The sequence below is a fragment of the Rousettus aegyptiacus genome, unplaced genomic scaffold, assembly GCF_014176215.1.
Source record: "Rousettus aegyptiacus isolate mRouAeg1 unplaced genomic scaffold, mRouAeg1.p scaffold_m13_p_4, whole genome shotgun sequence".
In the NCBI taxonomy this organism is placed as follows: domain Eukaryota; kingdom Metazoa; phylum Chordata; class Mammalia; order Chiroptera; family Pteropodidae; genus Rousettus; species Rousettus aegyptiacus.
The window spans coordinates 114,616-130,049 of record NW_023416307.1 but is presented as its reverse complement, the minus strand read 5'-3'; the positions used below and the strand labels follow the sequence as shown (position 1 = coordinate 130,049).

Below are 15,434 nucleotides of genomic sequence, written 5' to 3'. Positions count from 1 at the left end.
AACTGTCCCCAGGAGCCGGGGGCGGAGTCGGGCCTCGTTCTCTGGGCATCAGGGCTCGTTGGAGAGAGAGCAGCGGGAGAACACAGTGGGGGCGGGGTACGCCCTGCACCCCACGACCCCATGAGCTCAGCCTGCCCAGGGGCAAGTCCACAGTCATGTCCGGAGGCGAGGCCGCCCCGGCCAGTGGTTCTGCTCCAGGGCCAGGTCCGGAAGCCGCTTATGTGCAGACAGCTGTCAGCACCCTAAAACCAGACCCAGCCTCAGCAGCCTCTGCGGTCGCCCTGCAGCTGAATCAGACGTGAGACGTCCACTCGTCCCACTCACCCGTCGGAGCCTGTCGCCCGAGAGGCCAGCCCGACAGCACCTGGACCAGGTCACCGAGGCCAGTCCAGGTGGAAGCAGGGAGACAGCAGCCCGGACTCCAAGGGGCTATGCTGAGCCCCCGAAACCGCTGTCGTTAGCTGAGCCCCCATGGTGGGCTTGGAGCAGCGCCCTGGCAGCCCACTGCAGGCCCGGGCTCGGGGACGCTTCTGGAAAGCGTGCCCGTGAAGCAGCGTCCTCGAGAGCGTGGGCTCCGGCTGGCCATCCTTCGGCCTCCGTCTGTGGATCCGCGGTGGCTCGTGCTGACGCCCGTCCCTCAGAATCTTGCTTCCCTTCTCCCCGTTTTCTAATAAACGTCCAGGCCCAGAGGGACCCCTAGGCCTGGTCATGCCTGACCCCGAATCTTCACCGCCCCTGGCCGTTGCTGGTTGCCCTTAACGCGATCAAGAAATTCTCCAAACAAAATTGTTTGGAAGTGCTTTCATCTGGACCACGTAATGCAGCCCTCAGCCTCGGGGCCGGGGGCGGTCCCGCCTCCCACAGCCGCATTTTCCCGTGGGTCGTGTTTGGCCGACAGGATGGGGAGGACCAGTATTCGCGATGGCAGACTGCTCGCTGCCCCCACACCCGGGGCTTTGAGGCTCTCTGAGGGTTCCGGGGTGCTGAGGGCATGAGACAGCGCAGGCAGGATGCTGTCACTCCTCCCGCTGGAGGTGGTGCCCCCAGACTCAGCCTGTCACCCCAGCACTCAGAAACGCACAGGTGGGGGCGTGCTGGAGGCCAGAGGGGGCCGTCGGGGACCCTGAGGGACGTAGTACCGCAACAGCGAGAGCTGACAGGAAGCGTCACCGGCCGCCCTGCCCCGAGCACCGCACGCACGTGGAAGCCCAGGGTGCTACCTCCGGGGACCCCGGGGCGGAAGCGGGGCACCCCCCACCCCGGGGAGCTACTGGCGAGGGGGCAGGGCCCCCTCCTGTGGCCCAGGTGTAGCTGCGAGGGCGCTGGCCTCCGTGCACCTGCCGTCTGCTGCCTTCCTCTTGCAGAAGAACGTGGACTGGGCATGACCTGGAGAGGCCGTCGCAGGACGTTGGGGTCCTGCGCCCCACCCCGGTCGTCCTCGCCAGGAGCAGGGCCGTGCGCCTGGGCCCTCCCTGAGGACGCGGGGCTGCAGTGTGGCTGTTGCAGGGTCCGCCCCGCGGCCCGGGCAGACAGGTGGCAGGAGGCAGAGGCGGGAGGCGGGGCGGCAGAAGCTCCTCGCGCCTGGGCCGGAAGCCGCAGCGCTCGGGGGCCCCGCCCCGAAGTCCGCGGGGGGCTCTGCCTCGGCCATGCCTTCCGCTCGGTCCATAAAACGTTTTGTGGAGCTTCCCGTGTTAAAGGAGTTGTAGACTCGCGCTCAGTTACAGGGAAACTGGGGAGCGAGCCCACGTGGCCTGAGCGGTTTCCCCACGGTGGTGACGGCTTTGAAGAGGACGGTGAGACGGCTCGGCCCGGATGCCGACGCGGCGCGGTCGCCGCCAGTCTGGGGCTGTTGCGGACGCCGACGCCGTCACCGTCACCGACGCCGTCACCGTCGCGCACAGGGCGCTGCGTGAACGACAGGCTTCTCCGCTCTGCCCCGGAGTTCAGTCGTGACAGGAGTTACCGAAGCCGCCGGCCCGGCCTGGAGCAGAAGGACGTTAGTGCAAAATCCAAACAGATCTGGGGTCCGGTCAGTAATAACAACTGTGAAGAGGCCGCCAACCGTCTCCCGGCCTGGCCGCCCCGCCGCGTGGCCCAGACTCTGCCTCTCCCCCGGCACGCGGGGCGTCGCCGTCTTGGGGTTCCGGCCCACGGCGCTCGGCGTCTTTCCCCGTGCGTCCCTCCCTCTTCCCCGTCTGTCCGTCCCTCCCCCGCAGCAGAGCGCCTGCAGCGTGGCTCGCTGTTTCCGCAGTGGGGCGTGTCGTTCCGTGTGGTCGAGCGTTGGCGGCCATCGTCACGTTCTGGATCGAGTCTTTGTCAGATGCGTGGTCTGCAAACAAGTCCTCCAAAACGGGAGTTGGCTTTTTACCCTTTAACGTGACCTTCCTCGGAGCAAAGGTTTTGATTTTCGTGACGTTTATCAATCTTCCTTTTAGGGGTTGTGTTTCTCAGTGACGAACCCGAGAATTCCCTGCCTCGTCCGAGGCCCCGGAGATTTTCTCCTGTGTTTTTCTAAAAATGCCATAGTTTCACATTTTCATCCGTGGTGCATTTCGCATGGGTTTTTACGTCAGCGGTGGGGGTTAGTTAGGTGGACGCTCACCTTTCTGCCGGCGAGTGGTCGCCTGCGGCAGCTCCGCTCGTGGAAAGACGCTCCCGCGTGCGTGCTCTCGCGCCCGGCCATGCTCGCGCGGGGCGCCTCGGGGGCCTCTGCTCTGTGGTGCGGATCGCCGTGTCTGGCAGCATCATTCGTCCCGAGGTCAGAGTGGCCGATTCCTCCCGGCTTGTCTTCTTTTTCAAAATTGTTTCACCTAGATTCTTTGCATTTTCATATAAATATTAGAAAATCTTGTCTGGAGTTTCAGTAGGAATTGTGCTAAACCTGTATATCGATTGGGGGAGAAGTGATACCTTTACAGTGGTGAGTTCTCCAAACCGTAAACTTGGTAGGCCTCGCCTCACCGTTGACTTAAACCTTCTTGGATCGCTTTCGTCGGTGTTTTGTGGTTTTCCGCGTACGGCGTGTGCACGTGCTTTCTTACATTTACCACTAAGTTCTTCTAGGTGTTCGTAAACGGTATGTGATTTTAATTTCAGCGTCTCCATGGTTATTGCTAGTGTATGTAAATACAGTCCATTGCGTATGTTTATCTTGTACCTGTGACCTTGACGAGCTCACTTACTAGTCTAAGAGGGGTGTTTGCAGCTCCCTTGGAATTCTCTGTGCAGACAATTCCGTCGTCGGCAGACAGACACAGCCGTATCGCTTCCTGTCCATCCATCGCTTCTTGTCGATCCGCGTGCCTTTCACGTCCCTTCCCTGCCTTGCCGCACCGGCCAGAGCTTCCGGCTCCATGCCGAACGCGGGCGGCGAGCGCGGACCCTCCCTCCGTCACGGGCTCCGCGGGAAGCCTTTGGTCCTTCCCCATGAGGTGCGACGTTACCTGTAGGTTTCTTCCGGGTGTTCTTAATCAACACGAAGACGTTCCCCTCTGTTCCTATGCTGAGAGTTTGGTCACGAGCTGGTATTGAATTTTTTCAAGTGCCTTTTATGAATTAATCGATAATTCATATTATTTTTTTCCTGTGGCCTGTTAATATCGTAGATCACATTGATTGATCTTCGAATATCGAATGAGCCTAGTAACCCCCCTTGACCTCGATGTATAATTTTCTTATGTGTAATGCTGGATTCTATTTGCCGATCTTTTGTTAAGGACTTCGCATCTGTGTTCACGAGGGTTATTGGTCTGTAGTTTTTTGTTATCTTTTTCTAGATTTGGTATCGAGTTAATACTTTGGTATCGAGTAAAATGAATCCGGAAGTGTCCCTCCTCTCCCGTTTTCAGGAAGAAATTATTTAGAATCGTGTTAATTCCTCTTTAGACGTTTGGTGGGATTCTCCAGGGAGACCGTCGGCACCTGGAAGCTTCTTTTTCTAAATTAGAAATTCGATTGCCTCGACATTTGTTCAGGCGACTGTTTCCTCTCGAACGGCGGTTCATGCTCTCCTAGGAACCGGCCCGCTTTCCCCTCGGACGTCGGGGTCATGTGATGAGGCCGGGCGTCACGTGTCCCGTTCCGCACCGTCCTCTCGCCGGCCGTGAGGTCCGCGGCGACGTTCCCGCGTTCGCCCCCGGCGCTGGCGACCTGTGTCCTCTCCATGTTCTGTGCCGGTCCCGGTACAGGTTTATTCACATTTTTATTTCAACAACCGGCCGTCCCTCGCGCAGGTCTGCGCCGTCCCTCCGTGCTCGGCGCCGCCGTGTCTGCGCTCCGTCATTCCCGTCCTTCCGCCTCGGTCGTGGGTTCGTTTTGCTCGTCTTTTTCCGAGCTCTTAGGTCGTCGAGCCGAGATTGTCCCTCTCTCCTAACATAAGCATCCAGTGCTATAAATACCCCTCTCGGCAGCGCTTTATTTCCCATGGCTAAATTCCGACGTGCTGTATTTTTCATTTTCATTCAGTTTAATGTCTTTCTAAACTTCTAAACTTTCTAAACTTTCTAAACTTTCTAAACTTTCTAAACTTCTCTTGAGACTTCCTCTTTGACGCGTGGATTACTCACGAGCGTGCTGTGTAATTTCCAAGTGTTTGGCGATTTGGCCGCTATATTCCTGTTACTGATTACTGACTGGTTTGATTCTCTTACGGTCAGAAAACGTTCTCTGTACGGCTTAAATTCTTCTAAACCAGTCGAGGTTTTCTTTACGGGCAAGGGCACAGCCTCATAGGCCCTGGGAAGACTGTGTGTCCCGGCGCTGGGTGCCGAAGTCCATAAACGTCGATTGTTTGAAGGCCTTATTTATCTCAAGACTTTGAGATCATTAGCTCTCAAAGGCTGTGTGACGCATGATGTCATGGAAGATTCAGGACGAGTGACCTAAAATCCTGCTGATTCACCCAGGAGGCCCGCAAAGCCTTCTCGCTGGCGCTCCTGGTCACCAGGGCCACCATCTTTCTTCCTGTCTTCCCTGCCCGGGCCCGTAGATCAGCACATGGCTTCGTCAGGGGTTCTTGGCTGACTTTCTGCTTGTACACTTTCAAGAGATATAACAAGATGTCATTTTTTTTTTCTCTTCTTCTCATTGAGTCAGGGAATGCTAAAGCCAGGGGGCGCCTCGGGCCATCTGCCCCACACTTTCATCGGGCAGGTGAAGGGATGAGGTCTCAAGAAGTTCCTTTATTTAGATTGATGAATTTTTTAAATGAAATTAGCATATTCACTGTAGAAATGTGTAAGATATAGAGAAGCAAATATCGGAAAATAAAATTTACGTATGATCTTACGACCAAAAAACGAGGGCTCTTATTATCCTGGAGCATATCTTCCCAAAGTTTTCAAAAACAGGGCCGCGCCGGGTCACCGTTTCCAGCCCACGTGTAGACGCGAACGTCTTCCAGGGTCTGACTTCTAACAGCAGAAGGCGATTCCCCATTGTTTATTTAACGTCCTCACGTGAAGCAGTACCGTGACGGCCACCTCTGCGCACATACGCGACGATGTCCTAGACATGGAGACGCTCTCCCTGGAAGTCGGAGCAGGCGAACCTGTCCGGCCTTCGAGCCCCGCTGCCGAGCTGCATGAGGGGGATAGTTCGTCGGCCTGGCCTGGCCAGGTCTCTCCCGGTCTTGGTGGAGGGCGAGGCATGGAGTCAGCACGGATCTCATGACGTCAGGACTAAGCCTCAGGGCTTGAGGGCGTGAACCCCTCAGAGCCAGGAGGGGAGCGCCTCCCCGAGAGCGCGGGCTTGCCTGGAGGGACAGGCCTGCGGGCACCCACACCTTCCTGTGAGGTGCCCGGCCCTGGGCCAGCTGGGAAACAGGAGACGAGGCAGGTTCCACTCAGCCCGGGACCTGGGCCTTGTAAGACCCGCCCCCTGCCCGGTTTTGCATGCCAGGCAACAAAGGGACAAACTTTGCTGCTTCCTCTTGCGACCAGACCAGGAGAACACCGTGTGTGCTTGGCACTTGAAATAAGCCCTGAGCTCCCTTTGTCATGTAATTGCCCCCATAAAATGCTCAGTGAAAACTCCCTTGCTTAGAGACCAGTCCCGCCTGTTTTTTATAGCTGATGCCAGCTTCGGGAGGGCCATAGCTCTGGCCACTCTGCAGAGAGGCCATTAAGAGACAGGTTGGTGGCCTGGAGCACTCGGGGAGGGAAGGAGCATTTGGGGGTGGACAGGAGAGGCCCCGGGGTGCAGGCAGGGGGGTGGAGCTTGCGTCCAGGGAGGCAGGCTGCTCCTGGCCATGGAGCCGCGTGGCCTCAGGCCCGTGGTGACCCGCGGGTCCTTCCCTTTTCCCCTCTGACTTTCTGTTTTGGTCCGCAGAGAAGGAAGAGCTGATCCAGACCGTGCTGACCCAGGTTGCAGAGCAGTTCTCCAGGTACGGCATCTCCTCCGCCCGCGGTCCCGGGACCCGTGCTTGGTCCGTTCACGGCAGCGGTGCCCCTTTTTGAGGGGGCCGTCTGGGCTGCAGACACCCGCAGGGGCTGCCTCTCGGCGCAGGCCTCCCATGAGCCCCAGAACTAGGCCAGCTGGCTGGGCTCCAGGAAGCACTCACCCCGAAGCACGGCCGAGTCAAGCGGGCAGGTTTAGAATGCGCTCGCTCACCCAGCATGCCCTGGGCCGGCGGTTCTGGGGCCCGGGCCCAGCCTACAGGAGCCGACACCGTTTTGGGGAACGCTTTCTCCCAGAGGTCCCGTGGGGCGGGGAAGGGGGCGGATTCGGCCATCGGGCCTATTCTGGGGTCAGTGCAGTGAACGGGTCGGAGAGGGCACACCGGGTCCCCTGAAGGCGGTCAGTGCCCAGGCGCCGGGGGCAGGGCCGGTCGACCCGGCTGTGAGCAGGCGACCCAGCTGCCCACTCCCAGGCACGGGGAGGCAGCGTCCCCACCGGCGCGGCCCCGCTGTGTGTCCCCGGCTTGGAAAGTTCACCCCCTAGATAGTCTGGGGGCGTCTCTTTCCTCCCCGCCCCCCCAGGCATGGCGAGTCCCTGGAGGCCCCCACCCCCGGGGCCGCGGGTCAGCAGCTCTCTGCCAAACCCGCTGTGCCCTCGAGGCCCTTACGAGTTGTGTCTTCTTTTCTCCTGTTCCGTTCCCAGGGCATTTAAAATCAACGAGCTGAAAGCCGAAGTCGCCAGTCACTTGGCCGTGCTCGAGAAGCGCGTGGAACGTGAGTGCCGTGGTCGCGTCCCTCGCGTCGCCGTCCTGTGACCCCCGCGCGGGTCAGCCGTGCGAGCCCGGGGGGGCCGGGGCGGGGGTGGCGGGGAGAGCACGCCGTTCCCCCGTGAAACGCCTGAAGCCAGCGAAGCCCAGAACAGCGAGTCGGCCGTGAATCTGAACCGCGACGTCACAAGCGCAGGTGACAGCCACACGTGACCGCGAGGGCGCGTTTGAGGCGTCGTCCCCGTGCGCAGAAGCACAGGGCGAAAACGGGAAGCCCCCCCCCCCCCGACCCCCGGGTTAGACCTCTCTGGGAGGGAACCGCCGCCAAACACCCAGCGTGTGTCTCTGCGCGTCGACGAGGACCCGCGGACCCGCGCCCCGTGGTTTCACGGGCTTTTTGGACCATGTCTACTCCACCCTCGCCCCAGCCCCGGGTCCCAGTCTCCACAAAGGAAGGCAGAAAAGCGGGGAGTCGGCAAGGCGGAGCCGTCCCAGCCTCAAGTCCGAGAGCGAACAGCAAAGTCTGGGAGGGAGACGGCGCCGAGTCACGCATCCCTCGGGCCCAGAAGCAAGGAGCGGAGCCTGGATCACGTGCCTCGCGGGAGACTCTGCCAGCGCCGAGCCGAAGGTCGACAGTTTATGGCGCCCTATTTATTAACTTCCAGGACGAGTAAACAAAATCCAGACCTGAGGGCTGTGGCGTCGCGAAACACCGCCCCGTGTCCCGGTGGCCCTGCCTGTCCCTCGTAAGGACACCTGTCTTCGGATTCAGGGCCCGCCCTAATCCCGGATGCCCTCATCTCAGGATACCTGCCCAGACCTTTTTCTGAATAAGGTCCCACTCACGGGTTCTGGGGCTAAGGATGTGACCCCACCTTTTGTTGGGGCAGGAGGGGGGACACAGTTCAAGGCAGGCTCGGCTCTCCACCAGGTCCCACAGAGCAGGGAATTCTCCAGACGCGGGAGGGGTTCAGCCACGGAACACGGAAAATGAGACACATTGGCTGCCGAGTCCCCGACTGCATTTCCAGAGGGGAAGTCGCAGTCCCCACCTGGCGTGCCAGTGCCCGGGGACGGCGGGTGCCTCTGCCCCGCCCCCACCCTCCCCACGGAAGCAGCCCCACCGCCCACCGCCCCCCACCAGTGCAGAAGGCAAGCTGCAGGGGCCGCTCCGGAATTCTGGAAACTCCTGCAGAAAACTGGGTCGGCTTCGGCTTCGGTGGCTGCCAGCGTCTGGCCGGGAAGACGGTGACCAGGCCAAGAAGATTGTTATTTTGCCGTCAAGCGGCGTGTGAATGGAGGATGGTCAAAGGACGCGGCCCGCAGGCCCCTCTCCCCTGGCCTGTCCGAGCCCGGATTCCTCCCCGGAGGGAAGGCGCCTCTCTGCGGGGCTGTCTGGTAAATCACAGAAATCCTGCAAAGCACACAGCTGCCTGGAGGAGGCGTCACCCCTCCCCGCTCCGAGCTCAGGCCCGGCGCCTGCGTCAGAACCACTGGCGTTGTGACCACCTGTGCTCCTCTCTAGCACCGAGGCCAGGCGCGTGGGAAGGCGGGGGTGGGGGGGCCCCCTCTCGGCAGCAGGGGGCCGCGTGGAGACAGCAGGGCCCTGCCCCAGAGACGGGGAAGGGGCCAGGGCAGTCCTTGTGGGGGGGGGGGGGCCCTGCAGCTGGAGCTGTCATGCAGGTTGCTCGGGGGAAGGGTCATCCCAGCTGCTCAGACGGTCAGTCCTGACCCTGTGCAGCTGCCAGAGTCCCCTGGCCCGGGCCGCCCGACCAGGAGCTGCGGGAAGCCCGACTGCCGGCCCGCTCCGCCGGCCCAGGCTGGACGTAGGCACACGCACGTGCTACACGCACGTAGACACAGGTACTGCACTCGCACACACATGTAAACACACATGCTCATGTGCACACGCACACTGTACGGGTGCGTGTGAGCCGTGAGCTGTGAGGAGCTCTTCCTGCTTCTTGAGTCCACGCGGCATCCAGCTCGGCTTAGGCTGACCACCGTAAGCCGCGTCACGTTGACTTGTTTTGAATGGAATTTTCTGGTTTTTGTTTTTCACCTCAAACATATTCTTCTTCTGAATCAAATGCAAATTTCTCCATTTCTTTAGTTCACTTTAAAAGCTTTCCTTCCTTTTTACGTAAAATGCTCGCCTTCTGCAAGGCGTCCGGAGTCCCGCCCAGGTCAGAGGTCGTTCTGCAAACACAGGACAGCCAGGTCCTCGCCTCGCTTCCTGGTCGGAGATGGAGCATCACAGGCTTCACTCCCTTCCTTCCTCGTTCGTTGGACACTGGCCGCTGGGCCCCACCCTCGCCACCCCCACCCCCGTCCTATGCCCAGGGCGTTGACCAGAACCCTAGCACAGGGAGAACCGGCCCCGGGGTCACGCGAGCAATGCCAGAGACTCGAAACTGAAACCAAACCTGGCTGTCCTCTTAGCCACTCGGAAACGTGCTTTATGCAAATTCTTTACCAAAGTCCTTGGAGGAAGTGTTGACGCACAGCTCCCGCGTCCTCGAGAGCCTGGCATTCACTCCGCAGCCCCGGGAGAGCCCCCGCCCCTGCCGCCCCTCGCCTGAGCCCGGCGAGGCCGGTGGGGGCCAGCAGAGAGCAGGGCCTGCCCCGGAACCGTCCTGCCCCTGCCCACCGAGGCCCGTCCCCAAGGCCAGCGTCCCTCTCAGAAAATCATTCTGAAGGGCTCTCCCTGTGACTTGCAGGGGCCCACAGGACCACCTCTAAAGTCCAGGAGGGGACAGCTGGCTTTCCAAAAGCAGCCCCAAGCCCCGGGAGGCGCTGAGAGGCGGGAGCCCGCTCTCTCTCTCTGAAGCTCCGTCCCCCACGTCCTGCTCTTTAATCCCGTGAAGACTTGTTTTTCTCTTCCATGGATTAATGAGCGATTTATCTCCATTTCCTTGGCAACCAGGCTCTTCATGAACATAATTGCCAAGAATTCTAAATCTCTGGGATTCGAATTGGCAGTATTATACTGGGTCGCTCGAACGGCTTAATTTAAACATCACTCCTAATAAATGACCAGGGAGTCTGATCTACGTCCACTCCAATGTCGACGGTCACATGTCACACACCCACCGGAGGCCGTGAGCTAGGAGGCGGCTGCGGGCACTTGGGGTGCCCTCAGCAACGATAATGGGGGGAAAGCAAGGGAGAAAACACAGCAAATAGCATGACTCTAACTCTGTCTTCTCAAACATAAGGACAGACAGACAGTAGATGATAGATGATAGATAGATAGACAGACAGACAGACATTTAGACTGCATGGGGGATGGGAGAGAAATGCCTGGAGGGTTCCAGCCAATATATGTAATGTTACATGGGTTGTGTTCTGGCCCAGTTGGTTCAGAGATAAATGTTTAAATACTCTTCTTTGAGATGCCCCGAATTTCCTCTGTTTTCTACAATGGTCGTGTCATTTTGTATGAAACGATGTTTGGGGTACAGTAAACGTAGCCCCAGACCTCGGGTGCCAGGGCACAGGCCCCCGGCTTCGTCTCTTCCCCACACCTGCTGACTTGTCAGATCAGAGTCTACACGGCACACTAGGTCTCTTCTCGAGCCCTAGTCACTTTCTGGGATTTTCCTCCCTTCGCGTGGCAGTGACCGAGCTCCTCCCGGCCCCGGACGCTGACTCTGCTGCTTGCCGGTGCTGGTGGCCTCCTGGTGTCCGGCAGACACGGCCCCGCCGTGGTCCTCTGCTCCGTGGGCTGAGCCTCCTGCCGTGTGGACCGAGGCCCGGGAGGGGCATCGAGGCCGCGGCACCCTCAAACAGTCAGTGCTGGCATCCCCCTTCCTCGGGAGGGGGCCAGACGGCATCCGTGGCGCTAGGGAGAGCTCGGAGCGCCCCGCGCCCAAGGGCGGGCGTGGGCTTTCCGTGAGCGAACGGAAACGTGCCCAGCACCATCCCCTGTGGGTCCCCGATGGCACGCATGTGCCGTGGGCCACCAGGACGGCTGGGTCAGAGGGCTCGCATTTAAGGCCCCGTGCTTGGTCCCATGCCTCGGTAGAGGAGGGACAGTGTCCCAGGCATGGCACAGAAGCAAGTCGCCGGAACCAGATCCGAGTAGCGGATGCTCCAGATTCTGGCCTCTTTGGGCAAAAAGAAGCAATGTTTTCGCATAGCCTCGCGCCGCCCCCTCCCCCCTTGGCCTCTGACCCTGAGAATGTTTAGTAAACCTGCGGGGATGGGGGGGTCATGTTCCAGCCCGGCTGCCCTGGGCGAGGGTCCCCAACATGCGCTCTGAGCCCCCGCAGTTCCGTTGGGGCGGGAGGAGCTGCTGAAGTCACCGAGTTTCTTCACTTTCCTTAGAAATCATCCACGTTTTATTTTTAGCCATCTCCAGAGCCCCGCGTGATGGAAAGGGAGCTACAGTAGCGTCGTGGGCCGAATCTTTTCGCATAAAAATTGAGGCGTGATTACAGAGTAACAAAGCCAATCTGTTTTTGTTCCTTACGAACCACTGAGCTAACAGCCGCCTGCCTCCTGGCGGTGTCTCCGGCTGGCCGTGCGGCCTGCCGGAGGCGGTGTCCAGGATCGAGCCCTGGCCTGGAGCCCAGGTCGTTGGGAGACGTGCCCTGGCTTCCCGGGCACAGCTGGGCCACGAGACCCTGGGACGGGACCGGCCTGGGCTCTGCTCGGCCTCCACGCAGCCTGCCCGCTCCCCGTCCGTCCAGGTCCACACGCGGCCCGGCGGCCCGCGCCCGCAGAGCCCTCGCGCGCAGAGCTCCTGCCTCCACGAAGCCGCGGTCCTGGCGGGGAAGGCAGCGATGTGGCCCACCGTGGCTTCCGTCACATTTTAACGTCATTTTCCCCTTTTCTTTTTGTTTCTTTTCTCGTGGACGAGAGACTTTTTTGCCCCGTGCCCTCACACGGGGCTGAGGGCCCTGAGGAGGGAAAGCCAGAAGTGGGTGCGAGAAAAGGCTGGATTCAGGGAGCGGGGCGAGGGGCTCCGTCCCGCAGACACCCACCAATGCGGGGAACAGCTCACGCGTGGCCCGGAACTGGCCCGAGACGCCAGAGGCGGCTGTGGCCGGGGGCGGCGGCGAGACCGGGCACCAGCGGCCGTGGCGGGAGTGGGGACAAGGCACGGGGCTGGCTTTCCTCCCCGGGGTATCCATGGCAACCCCCTGTGTCTCTTTGTCACCAGTGGAGGGGCTGAAAGTGGTGGAGATCGAGAAATGCAAGAGCGACATTAAGAAGATGAGAGAGGAGCTGGCGGCCCGGAGCAGCAGGTGAGGCCGGGGGGGGGGACCAGGGGGCGGTGGGGAGGGACGGGGAGGGCGGGTCGGGGGGGATGGGGGGCCAGGAGGATGGGGGGACGGGGGCGGAGTGGCCAGGGCAGGGGGGACGGGGGGGCGGGGGGGGACGGGAGGTGGGGGGCAAGGGGCCAGGGGGAGGGTCGGGGAGGGCGGGCCGGGGTATGGGTTGGGACAGGATGGGGGGACGAGGGGATGGGCCAGGAAGACGGGATGGAGGATGGGCCAGGGGACAGGCCATGGGACCAGACAGGACAGGGGGACAGGCCGGGGCACGGGCCAGGGGCTCCTCCCAGACACCCTGGGCGGCGCGCCTGGGCTTCGTGCGCCCGGAAGCAAGTGTGCAGCCGCCTGACCCGGCTCCGGCTGGGGAGCCCGTCGCGGCAGCCACGCTGTGCCTGGGTTCGCCCCTCCGTTACCCGGCTGTCTGGCTGTCTTGTCTCATCGTAGCAGAGAGTCCGGCAGATGGAGGCTGGGAGGGGCAGCCGTCCTGCGGAGGGAGACATCCGTGTGAAGGACGTTCGCACCGACTTTTAAAGAAAGGGAGTGATAAAAGGAAAATGCGCGTGGCTGACTGGGGACAAGCGTCTTGGTGCCCCAGAGGCCCCCCTCCCGGCGGGCGGCCGCAGGGCAGAGCCGAGGGTCAGGGGAGAAAGGCCTGCGGCCATTCCGGTCACAGACATCACCGTCCCTCAGAACAAGGGGTCCGTCCGCACACGCCCCTGGGGAGCTGAAATGCGTGAAAGGTGCCCGGCTTCCTCACGCCCCGGAGCCGGGGCCTCTGCCGAAGCCAGTCACGGCGCGTGCTCGGGCTCGGGGCGGAGAGGCGCAGTGACCGCAGAGGGGCCACGCGCTGAGCGCTCGCCGTGCAGGGCCGTGCGGGGGCTCCAAGGACAAGGACCCCCGTCCCCCGCCCGCGCCCTGATCCCCCTCACGCCCAGGGCCACCGTGAGACCGCAGGGTGACCGCGGGGTGACAGTGCGGCCGTCGTTCCGGACGCCACGCCGCCGGGTTCTGCTGAGCGGCAGCAGGGCCGCAGCAGGGGGCCCGTGACCGCCCCCCCCCGCCCCCCGCAGACGCACCCTCTCGTCGTGAAGAGTCGCCCGACAGCGTGGAGGTCTCTCCTGGCTTTAAGGCATCGTGCGACCTGCTTCGTGCGGGCTGTGCTGGAGAGTCTTCGAGGAGCAGGAGGTGAAGAGAAGCCGACGGTCGCGGCTCGGTCCCATCGGTCCGGTGAAGCCGGCCGGCCTCAGGGTGGCTCAGGAAGGGGCCTGACAGGCTCAGGGCCCACTACCGTGGGTCCCTCAGGGAGCGAGCCACGTTTATGTCACGCCCACTTGGCGGCTAATTTGGATTTGGGAGTGTCTCATCCATTCAATTGGGTGGAGTTGGGGCGGAGGAGTTTGTGACCACAGAAAACTGAGTGAATAATTCATCTTCGTCAGCCTAGAGGAGAGGCTCTTTGATGGACAGGGGACAGTCTTCCTCACGACCGCGGAGGAGTCCTGGAGTCGCCCAGGGCGGCCGCAGCCAGGCCCCCGGGGCTGGGACCCGGCTCAGGAGCTGGGAGGAAGCTACACCCGACGTGACCCCCATCATGGCGTTACCTTCGGACTCGGGACCTACGGGCTCAGCGCGGCCCCCTGGCTGCCTCTGTGCCCCAGATGCACGCTATCCCACCCCCCAGGGTCTGGGGAGGGTGCGGCCCAGGCCTGGCGGCCGCTGCCACCCCCTAGGCTCCCTGCACGGAAGAGGCGCTCGTGCTCTCTGCCTCCATCTTCGCCATGTGCGTCTGGGTCCAAATGTCCCCTCTTGGAAAGGACACCGGCGACATCGGATGAAGGCCGCCGTGCTGCCTGGTCACTTCTCTTACCACCCGCTTCCAAAGGCAGTCGCATTCACGGCCACCGGGGGCCAGGGCTTCGGCACGTGACCCGTGGAGGGCACAGCTCAACCCTCGGCTCGCCGCGCGGAGACCACAGCCGGCCCGGGCGCGCACTGCCCGCCGGGCAGCCGGGCTGAGCTGGGGCGGCCGCCCCCGCGCGCCCCGGGCAGCACGTGCCAGAGCTCAGGGCGCCGTGATGCAGGGGTGAGGCCAGCGGCACGCACCGCCTGCAGAGGCGGCACGCGGCAGACGGTGCTCGCAGCTCCCACGCAGGTGACAGACGGGCGCGTGTGGCTCTTCAACCAAAAGCAGAACGGGGAAAAGTTGCAAACATCACTGACGGAACAAGGAGGCCCAGGACCTGGGCCCCGGTGCCGTCCTCAGCACCGTCGGCCGCCTTGGGCCCTGGTCCGGGAGCCGGGCAGCGCCTCCGCGCCCGAAGCCCAGCCCGCCCCCCGCCTCCCCAGCGAGTTGGCGCCGTGAGCTCTTCAGTGTCCCTGGGGCCGGGCTTGTTCAACGTGATGTCCCCTGGAGTGCTGGGGGACGCAGTGCACCCCTGAGCAGCCCTCTCTGGCGGTGGGAACCCAGCGTCCCCCGGAGGGCAGAGAGGACAAAGGCACCTGGCCGGGCGCGCCCCGCTCTGCACCCCCACCGAAGACGCACGAGTGCCCCCCGCATGGCCCACACACAGTGCCCGCAGCGGGGCCTCGGGGCCGGGGGTGTGCGAGCCTCAGACTGTTCCCTCCCCGGAGTAGCTGATGGCCGTCGGGGGTGGGACGGCTCTCGGACACCCACGGGGCAGGCTCTGCTCCCCTGAGACACACGCTTTCGGTTTCTCTGGGTTTTTCCCCCTCATGAGGAAGGAGGTCCAGTTGGCTGCTCAAAATGAGGGCACGGAGTGGAGCTCGCTGTCGACTCTGGCGGGGGGGGGGGGCGCAGGGCTGCGGAGGGCGAGCGAGGCCATGGCAGGTAATAACCTCCGCTGCATCCCACACAAAGGGCCGTGACCGCTGGGCTGAGCCCTGGGGGGAGGGGACGCCGGGAGCCCAGGAAATGAATGCAAAAATAAGCCCCAAATGGCATAAAAAGGAAAGGCACCACGCCAGCCGCT

At 62.1% G+C, this 15,434-nt stretch overlaps 2 protein-coding genes across 8 annotated transcripts in view; one reads left to right on the top strand and one right to left on the bottom strand.

Moving 5' to 3' along the window:
- Positions 1-15,434, top strand: part of PDE9A (phosphodiesterase 9A) — a 57,720-nt gene that overhangs the window by 24,922 nt on the left and 17,364 nt on the right. For all 7 annotated transcript variants that reach the window (XM_036219158.1, XM_016143466.2, XM_036219162.1 and 4 more), the window contains exons 5-7: positions 6,328-6,382; positions 7,099-7,169; positions 12,330-12,414. In XM_036219158.1, coding sequence (XP_036075051.1) covers positions 6,328-6,382; positions 7,099-7,169; positions 12,330-12,414 — 211 coding nt within the window. The remainder of the gene's footprint in view (positions 1-6,327; positions 6,383-7,098; positions 7,170-12,329; positions 12,415-15,434) is intronic.
- LOC107510184 lies at positions 11,521-12,318 on the bottom strand. Its single transcript, XM_016143468.2, has 2 exons — positions 12,151-12,318; positions 11,521-12,066 (listed from the first exon to the last, which is right to left on the bottom strand). Exons 1-2 carry the CDS (start codon positions 12,298-12,300, stop codon positions 11,599-11,601), a joined length of 618 nt encoding a protein of 205 aa, XP_015998954.2. The 5' UTR covers positions 12,301-12,318; the 3' UTR covers positions 11,521-11,598.